The sequence below is a fragment of the Emydura macquarii genome, unplaced genomic scaffold (assembly GCF_026122565.2).
Source record: "Emydura macquarii macquarii isolate MOO-44397 ecotype Brisbane River unplaced genomic scaffold, CSIRO-AGI_Emac_v2 contig_1253, whole genome shotgun sequence".
Lineage (NCBI taxonomy): Eukaryota > Metazoa > Chordata > Testudines > Chelidae > Emydura > Emydura macquarii.
This window is the reverse complement of record NW_027131390.1, coordinates 57430944-57455815: the sequence shown is the minus strand read 5'-3', so window position 1 is coordinate 57455815 and position 24872 is coordinate 57430944. Positions and strand designations below refer to the sequence as shown.

Sequence of the window (24872 nt, the reverse complement as noted above, 5' to 3'; positions counted from 1 at the left end):
CACTAATCTGGATTGTTCAGTCCTACCCCTATTGTGCTGGATGCACTAGGACTGGTGCAGAAGGAGAGAGAAGTGCTGTAATTGCACTTTAGATGGAAACTGAGTGTTTAGAATGCCCCACTAGTAGGCATGCCTTCTTTGGTAAAGAGTTGTGATGTATGGCATAGATTTATTATACGTTAGCTAAGGATATGCCCAGGGGATGCATTGCAGGTCACACTTGCCTATAGCAAGACTGAAGTCTGATTTTTGAACTGGCTGTGAATTGTCAGCCAAACTACTTACACCCTTTCTATTGAACAAATGTTACTTGCATATTTATCTAACAATTGAAGTATTCATTTCAATATTCAGTGGCAATACTGAAGAGAGAAGCACTTACCTATGATCTACCCATTGGGTAGTTTGGAGAAGTTAGCAGACTCCAACACAGCAGCAGAAATGAAAGGCAGGGGCTTCTCTGTGTAAAACCTTTAATTTACAAACTGAATAGCTCCATGAGTGCTCCCACCTACAAGAAAGGTACATTACGTACCTGTTTTTCAAAGAATTGTTACAGGGTGTTAGGATTGAATGGGAAAGCTTCAGAAGAATAGCAATGTGACCTTTTGGTCAAAGATTTTAAGTAATGTTATATTAAGACAAAAACCAAAGGACTGAAAAATTATTCTTTAAAAAAATTTTCACCCTCTTATCTTACATGTACAAAATAACCAAAAGTTCACAAATTAGAGCCTTGGCAGATTGTCTGGAATTGTCTGAAGTAGAAAAGCTTGTTTAAGGCTCCCCTTTGGACTCTGCTTGATGCTGTCAACTCCTGAAAGTCCTGCATTCAAGCAGTAAAGGTCTGATCCAAATTAACTAACATCTTTTTAGTGTCACTTCAAACACTATAATCAGAAGTCAGTCTGACCAGCTTCTGAGGAATCTGTCTGGGCACTTTACGTCTATGAAGCAAAAGGGTTGGCATGAATTGTGACGTCCTTAATGTGAACATCATTAAGAGGTCGGTAGGTTTTCTCATTCACTGGCAGCTTCTCCAGCTCATCTAGGGTCTCCATACCATCAATTACCCTGGAAAGCAAGCAGAACAATTATGAGAATCCTCTTGCAATGAAAGGCCCACCTTTCCTTTCATAGTCTAGGTATTTCAAAGCACTTTGAAGTGAATTAAGGTAACTGCAATGCAAGGACTGCATAAGCAAATAAGACAGCCATTATGTGTTTACTAGTAGTTTAATGTCCTTGAACATTAAAACCTATTGTGAAAGAGAATTTTGAGTGGCCACATATGACTCTTGAAAGGATGCCATAGTCCTTTTAATTTCTACTTGAGTAGTCACAACTCTCAGGTTCCATTTAAAGGACAGCATCCTTCTTTGCCCTGCCATTTCAGCACTGGATATGAGCCCAAAACTGCATTCTGATTCTTTCTTCCCACAAACAGGATACAAGTAACTCGCATTGACTTTTCAATATCACAATTCATCCCAATCCTTTCATTCCATAGCTATAAAGTGCCTGAGAGGATTCCTGAGAGGTTGGTCAGACTGATCGTGGCATTTAAAACTACACTAGCAAGATATCCATCAAACTGGCCTTCATTGGGAATTACTCATGTCTTCTGACTGGGAATCAGGCCCCGGATGAAAGAGTCTAATCAACAATGTTCTGACACAGAGGCAGGAGTGGTACTAATCAAACCATTAATGACCACATAAATCAGAGCTCTGGGACGTCCTAGATACTGATTTACTGCAAGACAATTTTAGAGGTAGCGTTTATACTTCTGGGTTTCTGTCTAAGATGTAAAGATGACATGAGAACCAACTTAACACTAATTGAATCCTTAAAACACTTTAAACAACTATGTTAACTCTGACCATCTGAGAAAGAGGTAAGACAACATCCAAAATACTATCGGGACATCATCAATATAAAAACCACATTTCTCTGTGCTACTTGTAACAAAAGTAGGTAAAAAAGTAACACCTATGCCAAGGTGACTATAACTGAAAGATCAGAGAAAAAATATTTTCAATATTTCAAAGTTCTAAATTAACTTGATTTCAAGATGAGGATGTAGTTTTAACATCTGTTTTCTATGTAGAAGCTGTCTTCTGAGTTAATCGGACTAAGACAAAACTAAAAATGAAGGTGAGATCACGATAGCATCCATATCTTTCCACTGCCATTATTATTCAGTCTTTTCATCATTTTGATAAAGAGCTCTGGCTTACCCTCACTGTTCAGTGTGCTGTAAAACTATGCAGCCAGTATTGACTGACATGGGTATGATGCATACTGGGGCAATCCAGTAAAACGAATCTAGCCCTTGTTTTAATTTGCTCATTTCCAAGTAACTCCCTCTCACTAAGCAATGGTAACAGTATTTTGTGTGGGGGAGAAGTGGGAAGACCTCTGAAGGCATGGCATGTGCCCTTGCTGACCATGGTGCCAAAGCTACCTGGAAGCATATGTACAATTACACGTGACCTTTAGGAACTTGTTTTGATGTGTTTTTAAGAAGATGGTATAGTTTAAAAAAAAAAAAAAAAAAAAAGTTTGGAGAATTAAATCACTAGAAAAACTCATGATTTAAATATACATAAAGGGAACTCCAAACCCCCCAAATAGTATAGTCTTCAGCTGTTCTGATGATGTAGAAAAAACAGATGAAGCAGTATGCGACTTCCATCAGTTTAGCAATATTAGTGCAAAGGAGAAAGATTGCTTTATGTCCCTAGCATATCTCCCTAGAGTTTCATCCCCCAAACTCTTAGGATAAATTCATGAAGGTGATAAAGATATTCAGCTATTTTAAAGAGGCTTATAATTAAAAGATGCAAGCAAAGTATTTTTCACTGTTTAAATACTGCACCACAACCCTATGTAGTATTTAAAGAAGTCAGTCACAGATCACATTTATATAGCCAAGACTTTTACAGGTTTCTGCTGCAACAGGACAATAGGTTTCCATTACAGTTGCCTTGTGTATCCTTGCCCTTCACTCTGTATTACGAGGAGGCACACTGCTGGATCACTCACTTCCCAAAGACAGTATACTTCATATCTAGGTGTGGCTGTTTGCCATATGTAATGAAGAACTGAGATCCATTGGTGTTTGGGCCATTGTTTGCCAGGGAAATGACGCCACGGACACTGTGCTGAAAGACACGAAATGGAAGAAAATGCATACATATATTCTGTGAATCCAGGATTGCAACCAACAGCCAGGGCTTAGTTATCTAGCACTTCGACTCTTATCTTTATTAAAATATACAACAAAATCTGACTCCCTCCCAATAGCCACAACTCTTCCTCATGATCCACAACTAGGCCCTCAGATCTGACCCTCCCATGTCAAATGCCTCCCTTCCCCGCAAGGATGCGTGACAAACACCTCTGACCCATGCAAAACTTCTTTCTCTTACCCTTCAGAGACAAGGACCCCTAACTCTAACTTCCCCAAACTACTGAAATTCACCAGTACCCCACTCCAATAACAAGGTCCAATCCTCTTACTCTGGCACAGATCTTAATTAACATATATTCAAAACAGTTATTTAATTGCAGTACTGGGCAATGTTGATGATCTCTGGCTCTTGAGAATGAATCCATGTGAAGAAACAACAACTGTATGTTAAAGGGCACAGCAATACCTTTAGGTGTTCACTGTATTCATCTTCAAATTTCCTGCCCCAGATGCTGTTGCCTCCTTTCCCAGAGCCTGAGGAAATAGTGACAGGGATGGATTACTTTTCTTCAGGGTTGAGAAAATCTCCAATCACAGTCATTTTCAGAACATTTTGAACCAAAATCTTGTTACCTTAAGTTATAGTTAAAACTCTAGATATACTGTGAGCTGCCTGAGGCAGGGAATAAGGTTTGTGTGTGTGTTAGGTGCTGTACAAATAATGAGGACCAGATTCCAAATGGGACATGAGTGCTACTGCAATATAAATAAATAACTAAGCAGGAGAACAAAAGACAGATATTCCCAAATTCAAAGCAACATGATGGCAAACGGCAACAGAAGTGAACCAGACCAAGTAGCAGACACTGTCTGGATCATTGCCATAAATGCTAGACAGTGTTCAAGGACAGGGACCTGGTCACAAGCCTGAGAAGCAGGAACCTGTCCATTCAAATGCTGGCTCTGCTTCCTACTAGCTAGCAAATCATGGCAAATGATCATGGAGATCATGCTACACCGATGGTGTTGATTAAGAGGATTCAACTTTGTATAGTGAGCTGTAAATGTCATTAGCTATGACCAGTATTAATATTTAAAATCCAAAATTAATGGCAGCTTATTTGAAATTTTTACATAGAAAAGTATCCAGATCATAAAAGTCCCTCTCATCTGTGCAGCGTACAGTTACTTATCTTGCCCCCCACATTTGAGAAAGGGCTCAATATGCCAGACATCGATGGAAGGATTTACCTGTTGGATCCCCTGTCTGTACCATGAATCCTTTGATATTCCGGTGAAATATGCAGCCATTGTAGTAGTTACTAGCACAAAGAGCCAGGAAGTTCTATAGGAAGTGCAAGAATGCTCATTAAGAAGCAATCCAGCAGTAACATGTTCTGTGCTGGACACATTATTCTGAGAGGAACACTCAAGAGTGACAGGATTAAAATTAACCCTTCCAGCTTTGATTTGTATTGTGAGTGTACTATGCTATCACTCTGTTGTCTCAGATTGCTCCTGGCTACTGAAATCATTAAAAAAAAAAAAATCAGTTCTCCAGGATCCCCTCATTACCTTTCCCTTCCTCCTTAAAGACCTACTGGCACAGTTTGTATTTTTGGTAACAATAAAAGGTAGACTAGTACCTTTCACACCAAAACCAACGCATCAGGATCGGTGCTTTTCTGAAAACACGATCTAGAGGGGGAAAAAAAATCTAATGGACATAAATGGTTGGTCACTTTACATGAGAACACACTACTTTATATAGACCAGTGTTTTATTTATATTCAGACAGGAACTGCTCATGACTAATTTAGTAAAAAACCGCTAAGTTTTGCAGGGAAAAAAACAAAAAACAAAAACAAAAAACACAAAAAAAAACAAAACCAGGAAAAAGGTAAGATGGCCAATCTTTCTTTCTTTCCTTCTTTCCCTCATTTTATCTTTTTTATTCTTACATGTACACTGGTAACAGAACATTGTAAAGCAGAATCACTTGTTAGGAAGCTGAGTTAGAGGGATTTGTAAACCTATTTTCCACATATAGGCCCCTATTCTGTAAAGATTTAGGTGTATACTTAACTCTAGGAGCTGTGAGTAGTTAACTAAAGTCAAATGAACTACTCTCACTATGTAAAGTTAAGCACATATACATCTTTTTGGGTTTAGGGCCATAATTAAGAACATAAGAATTGCCATATTAGACCCCTTCATAGGACTGTTCTTAATCCCACTCCCACAATTGTGACTTCAGGTCCTGTGGGATCCCAATCCTGCTGCAGGGCTCTACACTAGTCTCACACAGGGCTCTATGCCATGCCAGGCCACCCTAGTGGTCCATCTAGTCCAGTATCCCATCTCTGGCAATGGCCAGTATCAGATGTAAAGAAGGTGCAAGAAACCCCATACTGGGCAATCATGGAATAATCTGCCCATTGAGGAGTTTTCTTCCAATCTTTGTCAGTGGCTAGTTAATGCTTTACGCATTTGTATCCTGTCTAATGTAATCACGTTTTCATTATCCATATAAATGGATAATCTTACTAAACTCTTGGACTTAATGATATCTTGAGGCAATGAATTCCACAGATTAATTATGCACTGTATGAAAAGTTCCCTTTTTATAAGTTTTATATTTGTTCCATACTCCCTGAATGTTCTCTCATGATGCAAAAAGGGTAAATGGGAACACCAAATTTACTTTCTCTATGCATTCATTATTTTGTTTCCATCATGTCCCCTCTCAGTACTAAACAGTCCCAGTCTTGTCATATTACTCACTTCACAGGCCTTAGGTGTTCGCTCACAAAATATTTCTATTTTAATATCTCCCACATCAGTGTGCAGTGTGACAGCCTGTGGTGAAGAAAAAAAAATTAAATCAGCATATTGACTCAAAATCACAGATTGAGAGCTACAAACTCTGCTCTATTCTTTGGTCACCATGGGCATATAAATTAATTTCCCTTTCCAACTAACTGTCTGTGTGTGTGACGCTAAATGGAAACCAAAATCTGGATTTGTTCCTAAATTAAGTGAATTCCCTGAGCCTGCATACATGGAATCTCAGAAAACACAAAAAAGCATAACTGCAGCCAAAAGTTTGTTTAAAAAAACGTCACCAGTAACAAGTGTGAAAGATTAATGCTCGGAGCTTTTCTCATTGTGTTGTCTCCAAGCATCATGCTGAGGAGCAAGGCTATCCCCCACGGACCTACTCACGTCCCCAGCGAAGTCAACAGGAGCAGATCGGATCTCATGTGAATAAGGCCCGCAATTAAAAAGAACAAACAAGGTGTTCTTCAGAGTAACAACGAAGCTCAGCCACATATTTTTTTATCTCTATGAACCACACCAACACTCTCAGATCAAAGATAACAGACAAAATAGCCTAGTCAGTCATATCGTGGCACAGCCATGTTGGAGACCCAAGTTCCTCCCAGTTTCATTCCAGTAGGAAGGAACAAGCATCTCATATCACTGACTTGCAACCTTTTTGGTTAAGTAAGGAGTAGCACTGATGGGCTGCAAAAAGTGTCCTGTATAGTCCTCCCTCAGAAAGATAGTGGCTGCAAAGTATGATTTTCTCAAGGATTAGTAAATGACATGAACTATTCAGTTGAATGGGGGAAAAATAAACAAAATCAATCAACTGTGTTAATCATATGAGCCAGTCTGTGCTCTGAAGTATTCACAATGTATGAGAGGGAATGCTGATTGTGTACTTTCAAAACCCCAATGGGATACACCAGTTTTCAGACAGATGGGTGTGCCAGACAGTTATCCAAATGTTAGACGCAGAGCTTGCATGCTTTTCTACACCCTGAATACAAAATCACAGCATTTACATTGAAAGAACTACATTAAGGTGGTGACAAAGCACCACACTTATTACTGGAGACATTCATGTACAGAAATTACAAAATCAATGTTTTGTGGTGAATGTTTTCAGTACTTTATATAAAAAGAAGGGAAAACAGTTGGCTGGAATCTCCACAATAAAATAAGTTTGTGTATCTTGTTTGAGAAATGCAACCTTACACTATATTTCTTGGGTTTTAAAACTTTTCATTTTTTAAACTCTTAATATTCTTAAAAGGGTAATATGCACTTAAAAGAGTAACACATTTTTATGTAGGAAACAGAGACCAAATGAGATGACCAAAATCATTATCCAAACCAGGATTTGAATTTTGTGTTCTAGCAGTAGAAAACAAACGCACTACTTAATCTCATGAAATAGTAAAATTGGTACATTCCCTTTTCCACAGTACACTGGACAGAAATCAGTGAAATGGAAAGCTGAGATTTACATCACAAGTTCTTTACAATAAACTAAATTGTGGGATTATTTGGGATTCACAGCTGCTGTCAGGTTCTCAATACTAGATTAATAACATTTAAAAATATATCTAAAGGTTGTCTGTCTCACCATGCCTTTTTGTTAGCAGTCAAATGCAGACAAATCAAATGGTTTCCTGCAAAGAAACCACATTAATTTTAGTTCTTCCTTCCCCACCTCCTTTAAAAATTCTAAAATCTTTAGGTGGTCAATAAAATCATACAAGCAACTGCACTATGGATTTTTACAGTACTGTTCAGATCACCCTGTTCAAAAGCATTTTATGTATATTACATAACTACCCACCACTTAGCAAGCTAGAAATTAATAGAAAAGTATTTTTATAAATTAATCAAGATATAGAAAAAACTTCTATGAGGGACTTAAGAGCTTGCAACTTTTCAATTTAAAGGGATTTGTAAGGCCAAAAGAGACCATTCTGATCTAGTCTGTCCTCCTGCATAACACAGGCCAAAGAACCTCTCACAATAATTTGTGCACCAACTCCATCATTTCTGTTTGAGCTATAGCGTAACTTTTAGAGAGAGAGATCCAGTCTTGACTTAATGATTGCAAGCAATAGAGAACCCACCACATCTCTAATAAACCACTAGAACAATTTTAATTCCCTCACTGTTACAAATTGGTCTCTGCTTTCCAGTCTGAATTTGTCTAGCTTCAGCTTCCAACATTTAGATTTCAATATGCCCTTTTTCTGCTGGTTTAAAAGGACTGTTTATTATAAGAAATCTCCTCCCCATACAGGTACGTGTGAACTGTAATCAATTCACTTCTTAACCTTCTTTTCAACAAACTACAGATGATTTCTTGCACCACAGAGATTTTTCCCAGACTTCTAATCATTCTCATAGTTCTTTTCTAAATACTTTCCAATTTTTTTACATCCTTTTTGAAGTGTGGCCAAAGGTCTCATAAACATACATATATAATACAACCTCCCTACATACCACATTCCCCTGCTCACATATTCCAGGATTGTATTTGTCCTCTTAGGCGACTATGGAATTGTAGTTTATTTGGGCATCAAATGAAACATTCTTAAACAACTCTCAATTATCTTTCAAATTCTGAAGGTTACATTTTCCTTCCCACTCAATTATGCTCACGATTGCTTTCAGCTTTGGGCAAGTGGCCCTTTTAAAGCAGCGAGTATATAGCTATTTCTGGTCAGGCCATCAATGAAGTCAGGCTGGGCTCACTTACACCTAAGTAACAATCCCTTTTATGTTCACGCTGACAGACCCTTCCGCTCGAAATCTAACACCGAGCTGTCCACGGACACTTCTGAGAGAAACCACCCATTGCAGGCGATGATGCGAGATGGAAGAAGCAAGCGACCACCCCCCCTCCCCGGACAGGGCTAGCTACAAAGCGGCGAGGGCTGGACAGGGCAGGGGACGGGGCCCAGCCTGTAACGAGGCTCTATCGGGGGCTGCGTCCCGGCGGACCCGCAGGAAGCGGGTCACCCCAGCTGAGGGGCCGCTGCAAGGCAACTGGGGCCCCTGGCCCGGCTATCCGCTCCGCGGGAGCAAGGAGGGGCTCCGAGCGCCGCCGCAGCCGCCCGCTCTCACCTGCTGGCCTGGCCTGGCCTGGCCTGACCTGCCTTGCCTTGCCTGGCCTGGCCGAGCCGAGCCGAGCCGAGCCGGAGAGAGGGGAAGCACGGACTGAAGCAGGCTGCACCGGCTCAGCGGAAGGGGTGGGGGCCGCTTCCCAGACGGACCGGACCGACCCCGCGCGGGGCTTGTATTCAGTGAGGCGCCGCTAGCCCGAGCCGGGCCGGGCCGAGGTATCTGGGAGACTGGGGAGTTTCTGTGCTGGGCCCCGGCTGCCTGCAGACTGGGGTCCGGGCCGCGCCGCGCCGCGGGCTGCCTTGTCTGGCCGCGGGAGACATGACGTGCTCGCTTGAGGCGTCTAGCCGCCAGCCCCGGGCAGGGGCGCTGACGCTGCGCCAAATGAGGGCTGTCAGCGCGGTCCTGCTGCTCGCCTGGGGGAAGAGAGGGTTCATAGCGCCCATCTCCGTGGCACCTGGGCGGTAAACGCCTCATTGAACAAACTGGGTCGAGCAGGATCCCTAGCCTGGGGGCAGGCCGTGGGTGGCTCACCTTCTCCATAGCTTCCTCTGCGGCTCTGCTCCCTCTCTATAGAAACTTAGCATAGTTCCCACCTGCCAGTGCTAGCTTGTCCTACCTGTGTTGCTAGATCAGTTAGTTTTCTAGCCCTTATGGGTGTGCAGTAAAACCATAGGAACATGGCAGAGGCTGCCTGATCTCCCCGAGAGGGCAGAGTCTGAAACACTCGGTTCAAAGGGGCACCATTATGTTAGTGTTAACTGAGTGTGCAAGTAGAGGAAGGAAAACTACTCACATCAGATTTGCAAGGCACTGAGATGGGGGAAAGATTGCTCAGTCCCTGACTTGTTAAGTTTGCACAAGACCACAAATTTCAGGATCCCAAGTTCTCTGGTGTTGCATGTATTTAAAGTTAGCCTTGGTTCCTTCTATAAAAGTGTTATCAGTGCCTACCTCTGTCTCACATGGCACAGTTCATCAGTGTTGGAGAGCAAAGAATGGCAGTTTTTTCCCCTGTAGCTAGCAGTTCTTGGTGCAGTTACGTTCTGATCAAAAGCTGTGTTGACTTGTCCCTAACATGTCATGTTCATCTATGTGTGTGATAATTCTGTTCTTTACTATAGTTTCACCAGTTTGCCTGATACTGAAGTTAGGCTTAGTGGCCTGTAATTACCAGGATTGCCTCTGGACCCTTTTTCAAAAATTGATGTCCGCCAGTCATCTGGTACAGAGGCAGATTTAATTGATAGGTTATATACCATAGTTAGTAGTTCTTCTATTTCATATCTGAGTTCCTTCAGCACTCTTGGGTGAATACCATCTGCTCCTGTTTAATTTATCAAATTGTTCCAAATCCATCTCTGTTGCTATCTCTTTGAAAAATATTGAATGTGATGCCCAACTGGAGGTGTTATCACTGGGCTGGACATTAGCCAGTCTGAAAGCTCAGACATTGGTGTTTTAACTCAAAATGATCTTAAACTTTTTTCCTACCCTCCCTCCCTCCTCTCCTCCCCCCCCCCCCCCAACATCCCTAATTATATTTTGCCTCTTTAGATATCTGCATGCTGCTGTCCCCTGTGCACCTGGGTCACCGACCTCTCCAGTGCATCCAGTCTTTGTTTGTCTTGTCTTCACGCTGCTTCATGGATCTAAAAGCTCTAGTTTCCTCCTTGAATGACTTTGCTTCACTCTCACTGGCTGAAAGCTGGGACAATGTAGGACTACTGGTAGAACCGAGTCCACCCCATACTGTGAGCACACTCTTCCTAACTAATGATCTGACAGAGGAAGTAATGGAGGAGGCATTGCAGAGGAAGGCAGATCTTATCCTTTCTTACCACCCACCCATCTTCCATGCACTCAAGCGCATAACTTGGAAAACCTGGAAAGAGCGTCTGGTGATCCAGGCTTTGGAACACAGAGTTGGCATTTACTCTCCACATACAGCCTATGATGCCATACCTCATGGGGTCAATAACTGGCTAGCCAAAGGACTTGGTGAGATACCCCTGCTTTTTTTTTTTTTTTTTAAAGCTCATTTTTTAGTTCATTTCAATTACTCTTTATCAATACAGTGTAAGTCTATGGAGAAAGTCTTTATCAGTTTCCCCATGTGCTTATACGCATGATTTGAGTTTTATGGGGAAAAAAACTTTTTTTAAAGAACTTTTTAAGTAATCTAAATAAATGTATGTTGATGAAAAGTTCCAGATAGCTCTAGAAACCAAAGTTAATAAATTAAGTCTCTTATCCACAGAGGAAGCTTTCCCACTTTGCATGATAAATGACTCCGCTCTGGCCTGTGGACCACTGGCTGATCACATAATTTTGGATCTTATCCTTGTTGTCATTTTACTGAAAAGCTGATGATAAAATACTTATTTTTTTCACCCAAGAAGGACAAAATATATATTGCTTTGTCAGCTAAAAATGCATAAATTGTTTAATAATTTTATTTGTGACCCTCATCACATGGTATATGAGCATCTCTCAGCCATTGGTAGATTTCATCCTCACACCACGTCTGAGACATTGTGACTTGTCCAAGATCAAACTGGAAATAAGGCATATGTTTTTAACAGAGAATAATTAACTACTTGAAAAATTGACAAAGGGTTGTAGCAAATTCTTCATCACTGACAATTTTTTTAAATCAAGACAATGTTTTTCTTAAAGATCCCTTATGTAATTCCTAAAGTGTAAGCTCTATGGCCTGTATTATGTAGGAGACTAGATGGTCACAATGGTCCCCTCTGGCCTTGAAATCTGACTATGACTATGCAGGAAGCTTGTGAAGTGACAACTGAACTTAGGTTTCCTGAGTCTTAGTTCAGTGCCTTGACCATCAGACCATCCTTCCTACCATGCAGGTGTAAGCTATTGTTATAGTTATCACAGAGATGTTACATGATTGGGACTAAAAGGCAAAGTTCTCCACATGCTCATGAATGGTTGTTGTTATTGAATTGGCCATTTGGGTCTCCATAAGGACTACAACCAGTATCCAGAGGCAAGTATGCTGACATTTAACACTAGAGTGAAAAAAGTACTAGAAAAATATTTTGTAGAGAACAATCCTGCACCAGCCTCTGGGGTGAGTTTTATTGGTCTTTTCCATCTGTAATTTCTATTGTCAGGTATATCGGAACAGAGCTATTTGAGGACATTTGGTGGGTGACTTGAGCACTACTGTCGAAGCCATAGATCACTGGATGTGCTCTGGTGTCTCCTGGCTCATAAGAGTGGTTCCTTTCATATGTTTAGGGTGGGAGAACATTGAAAGAAAAACATCCATTGATACTTGATAAATCACTCCCGCATTCCTGCTTGACAGTAATCCTTATTTTTAAGTAAGAAAAACTCTTACAAACTTTTTTCTGTTTTATAAAGAGTTTAAAATTGATTTTCTACATGTATTATGCAGTCTTTGGCACACACAAACTTTTGTAAAATGTAAAGTCTAGCCACTTATCCAGTATTTCAGCTGCATGAAACCTCCTTCTAGATTTTTATTCTTTACACTGAAAAATGGTTCAAGAATTACTGGCACTACATTTTCTGTAGCTAGCTCTCTGAGTTAGGAAACATCTTTGTATTTGTACAGCGCTTAATGGCCCCTAGACAATAACACAATGTAAATAATAAATAATATGTTTGTATTAGCCTATAAATACTCAAAACAGATTCAGCCCATTGGAGATAACGTGGCCTAAGCCATGCTGTGTTGGAGTCAAGATAAATGGGTTCTAATTCTTTCTCTGTCATGGATAGGTCATTTCACATCTCAGTGCTTGTTTCCCCATCTGTGAAATGGGGATGATAATGCTCACCCACTTTATAAAGCACTTGAGATCTTTAGATTGATAACACTATAAATGCTATTAATCGTCATCATCAAGCTGTTGAACAGGTTACTATAGACAATAAAGATAAATTGAGTCTTGTGTATGACCATAAACCACTCTTGCAAAAGTATCATGGCAATTTACCAGCACAAGAAGAAAATCTACTTGCCTATAGTGGTGGTGATGATGATAAAGAAAAAATAATGCTATTTTATTTACTGGTCACAAAAATAGTTTGCTCTGGTTGAGGGAGCCTGTAAAATTTTGCAAAGCAGTTAAACTTCTGTACTGCATGTTGTTTTCTCAGGTGCCTGTATCACTGTTCCACTACACCCATCAATGGCTCCCAGCTCTCCAACTGAGGGCACCCACCGGGTGGAGTTCAGTGTGGGCCGTACTGAGCACCTGGAGACAGTCCTGTCTGGCATGCAACTGATCCCAGAGATTGCCTCTCTCACCACTCTCCCTGCTAGGTACTGTGCATGTATTTCTGTTTTCTTCTGTTGCTTTGAAAAATGTAATGTTGCCAGAATCTCATGACCCTGTCATACTCTGTTTCTCGGTCACTTGTTGCTGATCACCAGTAGAACTGGTTGACCTTTCTTATTAGTCTGCTTCTCTTGCCTGATTCACTCACGTGATGCCACAATTTAGTGATATTAGGATTGCTATTGTAGTTTTGATGTCAAATGTAATTTTTGGTTGGCATCACTGCCCCAACCCTCAGGAACAGGCTGATCATAAAGGGAAAGATGCTTCTTAAAATACACGCTACCGTAATGGGAAAGAATGTACAGGTATCTATCTAAGGCTTGGATAAAATGTTATAACTTATTATTTAAAGTTCTTATTATTGTGTGATAATGGGCTTTTAAACTGGAGATCGAGATTATTTAACTATTATCAGTTTCTCTGGGAATTCATTTTTTTTGTGTTCATAGTTGGAATTTTTCTGTAGACTTTGATGCATTTGATAATACATCTGACTTCCTCAGGTACAGCCCTTCTTTGTCAGGACTCCCTACTGTATGAGGGAAGTTATTTGACTTAAATAGTTACCTCCATAATAAGCAGATGGTTAATGTGTGGGCCAAGTGGTATGTGATGTAGTAGGAATAGCTTTTTATACACCACTGAACTTTAGTAGGAGGTTGAAAAGTGACCTAGCGCCACAACAAAACATTAAAAATCTAATTTTCAAATCCATTTCACAATTTATTTATGGTAAGAAGAGCTGACTGAGCAAGATGGGTGGATTTTCCTTTTAAAGAAGCCCTTTTTATCATTGTGTTGAAATTCCAATCTGTTTTTATGAGGACAGTGAAAATAACCTAAGAGAGCAAACAGAATATGTGACCCTTCTGTAGTGTTTCACTGGGCAGAAAGAATTGCGTTCAGTTTGTGCCACAAAGTCTAAATTTAATATTAAGTACAAACTGTGATAAAGGATGGCTAGTAACTCAGAAAGTTACAGGCACTAATCCAATTGCAGATATGGAGAGGTACGGATTTGACATTGTTTGATGGAGCACCGTGGCTTAATTCCCTTGTTCCACTTAATCTATATGTTTCTTCTGTAGTCATGTATTGGGCTGTTTCTATATCACACCAAAAATGATGATGATATTTCTCAGGGCTGAAGGTGAGGAGCAGACACGAGTCAGTTTGAACTGCACTCAGAAGGCATTGCTGGAGGTGGTGGCATTATTGTCACAGAACAGCCTTCTTTATCACAAGACTGAAATAATATTATTACAGAAGGTAAGAAAATTCAGATACGACTTCCTCTTTTTGTGAATTATTGTTTGTGAAAGGCACTAAGTTGATAGCCCTGGAAACCGAAATCCCCTGTCCTCAGAGCAGGTACAGCACTAGCAGCAGCAATGTAAGGTGCCCTGAGATTCCTCTATCAGTCTGCCTTAACATAGACCTCAAAGGACTTGAAAGCACGTACACATTCTACAACTTTGAAAATGGTTTAGTGTGATCTCCCCAGCACTTAAACCAGTTTCAATATTTAGTGTAGATGTGGCCAATGTGTTCCCAGGTCCTCTGGAATATCATATGTATCTTTCTTTTGCAAAGTACCTAGAAACTAACTTTCTGTGTTTAGTTATTCGTATTGTACTCATCACCATGGTGTCTGGGTGTCCGTTTGTTAGAATAAAAGGTGATGAACAGCTGCAGTGAGCACACTCACAGTAATTTTTTAACTTTTCTGCAGCCTCTACTTCCACATACTGGAATGGGACGCCTATGCACACTGAGCGAGCCTGTCTCCCTGTCAGTCTTGACTGAACGAATCAAAAGCCACCTAAAATTGCCTCACATACGCCTGGCCCTTGGAATGGGGAAGACATTAGGTAAAAAAGTCCACCAGTGTGCTTGGTTTTTCTGCTATAATTAGTGCACCATAAACACAGGAACTGTGTATGTGTGGGGGTGTGTGGATGGCTATCACGGGTGTATTCTCTCTCATGTAGGTGTAGATCTCTTTCATGATATGCTTCCTAGTACCAGATGGGTCTAAAGGCAGACTGGTTTTAATAATTATTATACTACATAAATTCTAGAAGAGTCCTTTTCTAATGTAGTCTGAATTTTAACAGTGAATTTTTGTGTTACACCAATTATCACTGTGAGGGAGGGAGCACAAAGACTGCACGAACTGTCCTTCTCCATGATTTGTACAATAGCCCTCCCTGTTATAGGGTCTTTCCCAAGACTTTTGGGGACAAACACAGACATGCCACCTTGAAGGTAATAGTCTGGAATCTCTCTCAATATGATGAATTGAGATGTAACTTTTAATTGAAATCGTAAGAATACTGTATGCTTGTATAGCACCATACTGTACTTATCTGTTGGAATTATTATTTGACATTGTTAATATTTATATGGGAAGCCAAACACTAATTCAATTATAATTTTTAAATTAAATTCAAAGACCAAATGATATTTATACAATTGCTTTAAACATGCCTAAAAAGCCTAAGCAATTTACCACATCCAAACAATAACAAAACATTATAAGCATTCGTTTAAGATACTTACAAATGGGACAAGGTGGGGGTGCTTAGACTCATTTTGATTGGCTTCAACATGGTAGGGCAGGTATTAGCAATGAGCCCTTTACGAGTTTACTACTTAGACCCTTTCACAAACAAGTGGTGTTGTCATTTACAGTTACTGACTTTAGCTAAAAGCCAATTTGAGACAATTTACCCTAATTTTCAGTTTTAATTTAGATAAGATTACAGCCTCCTTTTTTTCCAAGGCCTTTCCTTTATTTTCTCCCCTGCTCCTTGCTTTCCAGCAGAACAGTAAGAAGATTTGGGCTTGTTTGGGTTTTTTGGGTTTTTTTAAGACTTGTTACTACAGCTCTTTATTTTATTCGTCACTTTTGGAACCATACATCCTTTCCACACTACATTCCACTACACACTACTAAAATACTGCATAGTATTGTCATGGCCTTCTTTACTTGCTGATTGGGGCCTTTTCCCTACTAGCCACAAATTTGTAAAGCAAATACGTTCTTTTTTTAACCAAACTTGAGCTAAATTTTAATTTTTTAGATTTTATTATTGTACTACAATATCCATGTTTTGAGGAAAGAGAAATTGAGGCACAGAGATGGGGACTGGCCCAAGGTCAAACAGTAAATCAATATCAGAATCTAGACTAGAACTCCGATCTTCCTGGTCCAGTCACCTATCCTAAACCCTACCTTCCTCCTTTCAAACAAGATAACGTGTGAGACCAAATAATTGGGAAAGCTTGTTCTGAATTCTTGGTATTGTACCTGAGAAAGGCAAGTCTTATTAAAAAAAAACTATCGAGATTAGCAACTGTGTTCCAAAACCATACTTAGTGATTTAAAGCCCCTAGTTCAGTGTTGTGTAGACTGTTGTCCTGTGACTCCTACTTAAGTCAGCAGAAGTTGGATGATTATTCGTAAAGTGATATGCACGAGTGTTAAACTTTGAAAATTCCTTTGTCACCCAAAACACTTTGTTTTCATTGAACATGATATGTGTGGTGAGGCAATAGATAAACTGTCCTTACCATACATGTATGAGTTTCCATTGACTATGGGTTTTTGCTTCATTGCCAGAGACGTTATTGGCCCATACACCTCCTCCATAATAACATCCCCTCCCAGCACTCAACAAACTTCCATTGGGTGTAAAACCAAGACAAGAGTTAGTCCTGCATTTATCTATGTTGAAGCTGGCATTCAGGCTGAGGGGAAGGAAGGGAGTTTAATTGTGGCACTTGCTGTCTTGCAGAGTCCCAAGTGAAGGTGGCTGCTTTGTGCGCTGGCTCTGGGAGCAGCGTCCTACAGGGTGTAGAAGCTGACCTCTACCTTACTGGTATGAAACTTGTTTTTCCATACTCCTCTTTATAAAATGGTCACTAGAAAAAGCAAGGTGATTGATTGCTGAGTAATCTAGGTGTGAAGAAGCATATGGTATAATCGCATAAGGAATCAGTATGTTACTAAAAGAACAAATAAACCCTACAAGTAACAATGCAGGTCCATTGCTAGACTGACCATCTAGTAACCTATGATAAAAATGTCCAGTGTAGGAGACTCTGTTCAAGGTTGTAGCCCAGAATGCAACTGGAAATTGTCATCCTATTATAGTGCAGATGTTTGTATTAGATGTATATACATGCAAACCATTTAAGTCTAACAAAATTCTGGCTATGTCTTTCTAATCATTAAGAATAAAACGAGACGGATTTTTGAAGTAATTGTCCAAATAGTCCAAGACTATTTAGAAAGATTGGACATACACAAGTCCATGGGGCCAGATGCAATGCACCCGAGGGTGCTGAGGGAGTTGGCTGATGTGATTTCAGAGCCATTGGCTATTATCTTTGAAAGCTCGTGGCAATTGGGGGAGGTCCCTGATGACTGGAAAAAAGCAAATATAGTGCCCATCTTCAAGAAAGGGAAGAAAGAGGATCCAGGAAACTACAGACGGGTCAGCCTCACCTCAGTCCCTGGAAAAATGGAGCAAGTCCTCAAGGAATCCATTTTAAGGCACTTGGAAGAGAGGAAGGTGATCAGGAACAGTCAACATGGAATCACCAAGGGAAAGTCATGCCTGACCAACCTGATTGCCCTTCTATGAAGAAGTGACTGGCTTTGTGGATGTGGGGAAAGCGGTGGATGTGATATACCTTGACTTTAGCAAAGCTTTTGTTACGGTCTCTCGCAGTATTCTTATCAGCAAGTTAAAGAAGTATGGGTTGGATGAATGGACTATAAAATGGATAGAGAACTGGCTAGAGCATAGGGCTCAACAAGTAGTGATCAGTGGCTCCATGTCTAGCTGGCAGCTGGTCACAAGCCGAGTGCCCCAGGGGTCGGTCCTGGGACCGGTTTTATTCAACATCTTCATTAATGATCTGGAAGATGGGGTAGATTGCACCCTCAGCAAGTTCGCAGATGACACTAAGCTGCGGGGAGTGGTAGATACCCTGGAAGGTAGGGATAGGATACAGAAGGACCTAAACTGGAGGTTTGGGCCAAAAGAAATATGATGAGGTTCAACAAGGACAAGTGCAGAGTCCTGCACTTAGGATGGAAGAATCCTATGCACAGCTACAGACTGGGGACCGATGAGCTAGGCAGCAGTTCTGCAGAGAAGGACCTGGGGGTAACAGTGGATAAGAAGCTGGATGAGAGTCAGCAGTGTGCCCTGGTTGTCAAGAAGGCTAATAGCATATTAGGCTGCATTAGTAGGAGCATTGCCAGCAGATCGCGGGAAGTGATTATTCCCCTCTATTCGGCATTGGTGAGGCCGCATTTGGAGTATTGTGTCCAGTTTTGGGCCCCCCACTACAAAAAGGATGTGGAGAAGTTGGAGAGAGTCCAGCGAAGGGCAACAAAATGATTAGAGGGCTGGAGCACAAGACTTGAGAGGCTGAGGAAAGTAGGCTTGTTTAGTCTGCAGAAGAGAAGAATGAGGGGGGATTTGATAGCAGTCTTTAACTACCTGAAAGGGGATTCCAGGGAGGATGGAGCTAAGCTGTTCTCAGTGGTGGCAGATGACAGAACAAGGAGCAACGGTCTCAAGTTGCAGTGGGGGAGGTCTAGGCTGGACATTAGGAAAATCTTTTTCACTAGGAGGGTGGTGAAGCACTGGAATGGGTTACCTAGGTGGGTGGTGGAATCTCCATCTTTAGAGGTTTTTAAGCTGCGGCTTGACAAAACCCTCGCTGGGATTATTTAGCTGAGGTTAGTCCTGCTTTGAGCAGGGTGTTGGACTAGATGACCTCCTGAGGTCCCTTCCAACTCTGATTCTATGATAATTAAGTTTAAGAAATAAATAGCAAAAATAAGGCTTCAGTCTTGCAACTGACAGCATTGACTTAAATGGAGCTCCATATGGATGTGCAGTCAGTTGCAAAGTTCAGGGACTATATCTAGGAAGAGACCTACAGTAAAAACTTATTTCTGTAACTAAAATCCTATGCTAAGATTCTTAACATAGCATTTTTCTGCAGGAAATGGTAATTACCTAGATTGCAGTAGCTCCCAGAATGTGAGAGGAAGACCATCCACAACCCCAGAGAGCTTCCACTCTAAAAAGAAAAATGAAGAGTGGGGGGGAAACGTTCTATAACATACAAGAAAAGTGATCTGCGTGAGGCTTAAGCATGTTTCATTAGTTGGATATTCACTTGTTGGTTTGTGGCATTTAGAGTGTTAAGCAAAAACACACCAATCATGTCTTTCTGCCACACTGGTTCCCAGCTTCAATTCCAGCATTCTTATAGCCTGTTCTTCTTATACATGAGCAGTTCACTCTTGAGATAAGTAGGTGACCCAATCAGTTTTTTGGTGTTGTGGGAGAAATTAGGATTCAACTACCTCTGTAGTCTGCTAGATGGACATGGAACCTCTTCTTTCTCTAGATTACAATTAGCTCTTTCCACTGTTTAAATCCAGCTATTCAATTATAAGCCTTGAAGTTCACCACCTTCTGAACAGTATGTAACTCCACATTCCTAAGTCTGGCAACTAAGTCTTCCCAACCTGGCTCTCCCAGCACAGAATCCAAACCAAAAGATGCACACTGTAGAAAATATCAGGTTGTCCTAACTCAGTTTTCAGTCAAATATTCCAAAACATGTGCTAGAATTATTGGTATTTCATTAGTGCCTAAAATGTACTAGGCAGACATATAGAAAGGAACAGTTACATCCCACTATCCACCATTCTTTATAGGCAAGACAGACTTTAACAGCCAGTGCTGTGTGAAAAGCAAACTGTCTGGTTTGTTTGCATGTACAGTCACTGCACTTCCATATCTAATATTGTTATATGAAGTACAGTGGGATACTTGATGTCTGAAAGAGGCTGTGTAAATCCCAGCTCTATCCTATGGAGGTAGAAAAAGTTCCTCATTGGCTAAATCCTCTGGAGGTCTCTGGATAATGTCTGAGAAAGATAACTTCAGTCACTGTATGACACTTAATGTAAAACACTGTGTATAATGCTAAAATGTAACCATTGTTGTTGACAAAGTAGTACATAGTAACACAGACTCACCTGTGATGGTGTCAGAGGGTAGCAGGCCCTCTGAAGGAGTCGGGTCCAGACTCTACAAGAGGGAATGAGACAGCTCAGGTTCCCCTGGGACTATGGTTCACCAGTTGCAGTTCATTGTAAGTAACACGTTTAAAAAGTTAACTCACTGAGTTAGTGGGAGGCAGTTAATTATGCAGGGAAGCCCCTAGGCAAGATAAAAAGGAAGCTGGCCCAGTGGGCACTGGCTAATTGAATAGAGGCTTGTGAGGAGAGGAACAGTCCCAGAACACAGAAAGAGAGAGCTCCCAAGGGGAAGGCTTCTCAGGGGCTCATCAGGAAAGGAAACCAAGGAAGAATGTTTCAAGTGGGAAGTGGCTCCCAATAGGGAGGAGCACGAATGGCAAGTCCCAGCAGAACCTGCTCCCTATGGAAGGACTTCACCAGGTACCAGCAGAAGCCCAGAGCACAGGAATTATATGGTGTCTTGAGGAAGGGTCATCACAGTTTGACTTCTGTGGGGACCTTGACCCAAGGAGAGACCCTTCCCCAGCTGATAAGAGGCTGTGTCTCCAAAAGAGGGTTCTGGGTCAAGAGAGCCTCACTGGTAAGGGATTTAGATGTAAGTGGGGTTGATGGACTAAGATTAATTCAGCCCCTTCCCTCTTCCAGCTAGAGATGCTGGGGTAGGCCTATTTGTACAAAGTTCCAGCTGTGGCTTAAACAAACTAGACTCTGAAGGAGCACTGGTCAGTATACATAAGCCTCATTGTATTTACTGAAGCCCGCTAGGGGCAGCTGAGACAGAGACAGTGGTGGTGCTGCACTAGGCCGACAGAGGGTGCTCCAGGAGCGAGGGCCCCCAATATAGCTGGATTACATCGTATATTGAATGTTAGACTTAATTTTAGAAAATAGGTTTAAATTATTAGTGTTAAGGACAGATATGTTAGAAAACTACATCAGAATATTAGTATACCACTGACAATGTCAATATAAAAATAAGCGTCCAGGGGGTGGAGGTGAGGGGAAAAATACAAAGCAAAAATTTCTCCAGAGGTGGTGGTTGTGGAGGCAGGTACTCTTATTCCTCATGTAATGGAAGGTTTGAGGTCATTTAAAGTGTAAATTCTGTAAAGTTTAACATTTGTGAAGTCTTTAAAAAGAACATTTTTGTACAGTGATGGAGTCTACCATAATCTGCATGTCATTTCTCCTATTTCCAGAGTTCTCTATAGAACTGTATTCTAGAAAATGGAGTAACACAGCATTTTCTCAACACCAATCTCCTATAGGAGCAGAGACTTTTTAATTATATTATTTATAATGAACTGCAAATGATGATGCAGGTGTAAGTAGCTAATCTACATGGTATCTTTTCTCATGCTGGCAGGAGAGATGTCGCACCATGAGGTACTGGATGCTGTTGCCAATGGGATAAGTGTGATTCTGTGTGAGCATAGTAACACTGAGCGAGGCTTTCTGTCAGAGCTGCGAGACATGCTGGCTACACGCTTAGAGAATAAGATCAACATCATTGTGTCAGAGAGAGACAGAGACCCGCTTCAGACGGTATAGAAGAATGCAAATCTCAGCATGGAGTCCAGAGTGTCATAGTGTCTCACTCAGACTTAATGCAGTTGCAAACCTGATGAAGATGCTCTGAACAAGTGCAGTCCAGAATAACTGTACAATACATTCCCCAAAGTGTAGGAGATGTAAAACATCTGTCAGGTAAAGAATAAATGTTAATTTTGGGCTGATAGACTGTTTCCTAAAACTTTCTTCTTGCTGCACTCATCAGGGATGAGATATAGGAGAAAGTAACTAAGTAATCCAGCACGAACAATATAGATTGATGATATCAATCTTTTGTAGCTTTGTTTCATAGCCCCACCAGCACTAGAATATGTCTGTAATCATCATTACAAGTGACTTACATTTTAGGGAGTGGAACTCCTGTTAACACTTCATTAATTATTTACAGATCATTGCTGTTCATTAGCAATATTTAGAGCAGCGGTTCTCAACCGGTGGTACACATACCACCGGTGGTACGCGGAAGAAGGCTGGGTGGTACGCGAGCCGTACCACGCCACCGAATCTGCCGCAGCCGGAAGGGCCCTCCCACCCACCCTCGCGAAACTCTGCCGCTGAAAAGGGGAAACGGCGGAAGGCAGTGTTCCCACCATGGAGCCTGCTGCGAAACCCCACCGCAAGTCCCGGCCCGCCGCTGCCGCAAAACCGCCACGAAACCACACTGCCGCAAGTCCCCCCCCCCCCTTTTTTTCCCGAGTGGTACTTGGGGGGGGGAGGAGGAAAGTTGAGAACTGCTGATTTAGAGTCAAACTATATAAAAAAATGTGGAATAAGGTTTGGGTATTAATATGTAAATGCACAATATGCTGTTATATTCACAGCCTTAGTGTTGCATTAATGTTCTAGCATGCACAATGGGGAATTCCAACTAGTTTCCTTAACCTCATTGTACATATGTATCAGTTTTAATTTGTCTCATCTTTAAAAACCAGATTTCTTTACCTGTGATAGTAAGACTACATGATTACCTACATTATTTCAGTGTTGTCCACTTCTCACCATAAAAGTTGATTGCTTACTTTTTATATTTCGGTCAAGCTTTGACAATGAAAGGAAACTCTTCAGGTTTCATGTATGTGGACTTGTGTGCTACCACATTTGGGCTGCAGACAAGCCAGGGAGATACTTAAATTCAAACTAAAAATGTTTCCAAGACTTTAAATTAAAATGGAGACATTCTTTTAATATGTTTTGCCGGACAATGTTTATCACATTGCCCGCAGAACTTTAATGCATTAGAGGCTCTATGCAAACCATAACTTGGCATTTCCTCACTTCCATTCAAATCTGTTTAAACCTGATATTAATGGCATGCTGCACTGCTTGGAGCAGAAGACACAGGCACAGCCCAAGGAAGGGAGGGGGCAAAAGGGACTTTAGCCTACTCTTGCACTATTGAGTTAGTGTGTCCCTCAACACCACCTTAGACCAGCCCAGCTTGCACTGAGTGGGGTAGTGCTGCACTTCAGAGCTGCCCCAAGTCCCTGTACCTGTGTGTGTTACAGGAACTCCTCTTTTGCCACAAGCTGTGTAGGGCCACCTACAGCTACTCTATGCAGTGCCTGACCAGAAGAGTTCTCCAGCTAGCTGCTGGGCAGTGTGGCTCCTTCAGACCACTGCTGTGGTACATAGGGACCACAGTAGAGGGGAGAATCTCACAGCATTAATTTTGCATTTCATTTCTTTGTTGTGGGGTAGAGGCACTAAAGAAAACTTGATCATGATTATGATCTAATTGCTCCTTCAATAAAGTTATCCAAGAGTGATTTCTAACTATGCACTAGTAACTAGCTTATCCCCAGTAAATACTACATTTCCATTCCTTGTGCTTTATTTGAAGACAGCTCAGAGGCATATCTTATCTATATATACATACATAAATCTTGAAAGCAACTTGCTCATTAGAAATCCAAGATATTGAGTGAATTCTACAGCAGCCACCTGCTTTATTCTCACTTCCCATACCTTCCTACCCAGTCCACTTAATCTTTCACATCAAATTCCTCAGGAGCACATTAAAAGGACAAATCTTAACTCTGACCTTGACTTATCAGTAATCATCTGTCTCAGGGTGGAGTTAAAGTTGTTTAAGCTGGTAAGGAATTGGAGCAGTGAGGGAAGCACAGGAGAAACCTAAGTTGTTTTAGGGGTGTAGGATGTTTTCCAGATCTTCCACCAAGGAGCAATAGAGAGGCCCTCTGATTAGAAAATTGTATCCTTAAGCACTAGGAAATGAGTGTTGGGGTTTTTTTTTGTATTAATACACAGATTGTGGTTGCCTTCTGGTTTGAGCCTTTAGCATGCACTTGTTTCATGTTTTGAAGCTTAACTCAATCAGCATGAAGGCTAGACACTTTTTTAAAATGAAAGTTGACATTTGTCCAGTAGTAGGTGTTGAATTAAAAGCACCCAGTATCATGACAGCTGGCATGAGGGAGATTGAACTCCTCCAGCTAGCAGTGAGCCTCTCCTGCTGTCCTTTCTCTCTGTGCCAGGAAGCACAGAAAGACTCATGCTCATTCCACTTCCCTGAAGATGGAAACAGTTCTGGTAAATAAGGGTCACTTATTTTCACACTTTTAAAAGCCACTACCCAAGCATTCTCTCACATGGCAATAGTGAAACGTGACTTTCCAAGCAGCAGAGTTGGAATCTAAGCACACTTGGGGAATCTAAGTCAGAATGATTTTAATGCACTCAGAAAATGGAAACTAGGGCTTAGGGCAGTAAAATATGGCCATAAGCACTA

The 24872-nt window shown here is 41.2% G+C and overlaps 2 protein-coding genes across 6 annotated transcripts; one reads left to right on the top strand and one right to left on the bottom strand.

Moving 5' to 3' along the window:
• Window positions 1-392: 392 nt before the first annotated feature.
• On the bottom strand, window positions 393-9207 carry PPIL3 (peptidylprolyl isomerase like 3). Of its 5 annotated transcripts, none has more exons than XM_067548943.1 (7): window positions 9143-9180; window positions 7632-7681; window positions 5981-6055; window positions 4448-4541; window positions 3663-3730; window positions 3049-3167; window positions 393-1074 (listed from the first exon to the last, which is right to left on the bottom strand). In XM_067548943.1, exons 2-7 carry the CDS (start codon window positions 7632-7634, stop codon window positions 948-950), a joined length of 486 nt encoding a protein of 161 aa, XP_067405044.1. In that variant the 5' UTR covers window positions 7635-7681; window positions 9143-9180; the 3' UTR covers window positions 393-947. The 5 variants fall into 5 exon arrangements, with proteins under 5 accessions (XP_067405044.1, XP_067405043.1, XP_067405042.1 ...); XM_067548942.1 differs by lacking the exon at window positions 9143-9180 and adding an exon at window positions 8766-8857 and having other exon boundaries at window positions 7632-7677; XM_067548941.1 differs by lacking the exon at window positions 9143-9180 and adding an exon at window positions 8510-8740 and having other exon boundaries at window positions 7632-7677.
• On the top strand, window positions 9049-22289 carry NIF3L1 (NGG1 interacting factor 3 like 1). Its single transcript, XM_067548938.1, has 7 exons — window positions 9049-9348; window positions 10688-11131; window positions 13286-13451; window positions 14613-14739; window positions 15203-15341; window positions 17271-17354; window positions 21918-22289. The coding sequence occupies exons 2-7, from the start codon at window positions 10696-10698 to the stop codon at window positions 22100-22102; spliced, it is 1137 nt and encodes a 378-aa protein (XP_067405039.1). The 5' UTR covers window positions 9049-9348; window positions 10688-10695; the 3' UTR covers window positions 22103-22289.
• Window positions 22290-24872: the final 2583 nt, after the last annotated feature.

Bases quoted from the DNA above. Each gene is read 5' to 3' on its own strand.
- PPIL3 (XM_067548940.1), bottom strand. The intron at 4,542-5,980 runs GTGAGTAATATG...CACTTCCTATAG, and splicing joins GAACACCTAAGGCCTGTGAA to AACTTCCTGGCTCTTTGTGC. The intron at 3,731-4,447 runs GTAAATCCTTCC...CTATTTCCTCAG, and splicing joins ACAGACAGGGGATCCAACAG to GCTCTGGGAAAGGAGGCAAC.
- NIF3L1 (XM_067548938.1), top strand. From the start codon at position 10,696: ATGCTGCTGTCCCCTGTGCACCTGGGTCACCGACCTCTCCAGTGCATC. The intron at 13,452-14,612 runs GTACTGTGCATG...GATATTTCTCAG, and splicing joins CTCACCACTCTCCCTGCTAG to GGCTGAAGGTGAGGAGCAGA. The intron at 15,342-17,270 runs GTAAAAAAGTCC...GCTGTCTTGCAG, and splicing joins TGGAATGGGGAAGACATTAG to AGTCCCAAGTGAAGGTGGCT.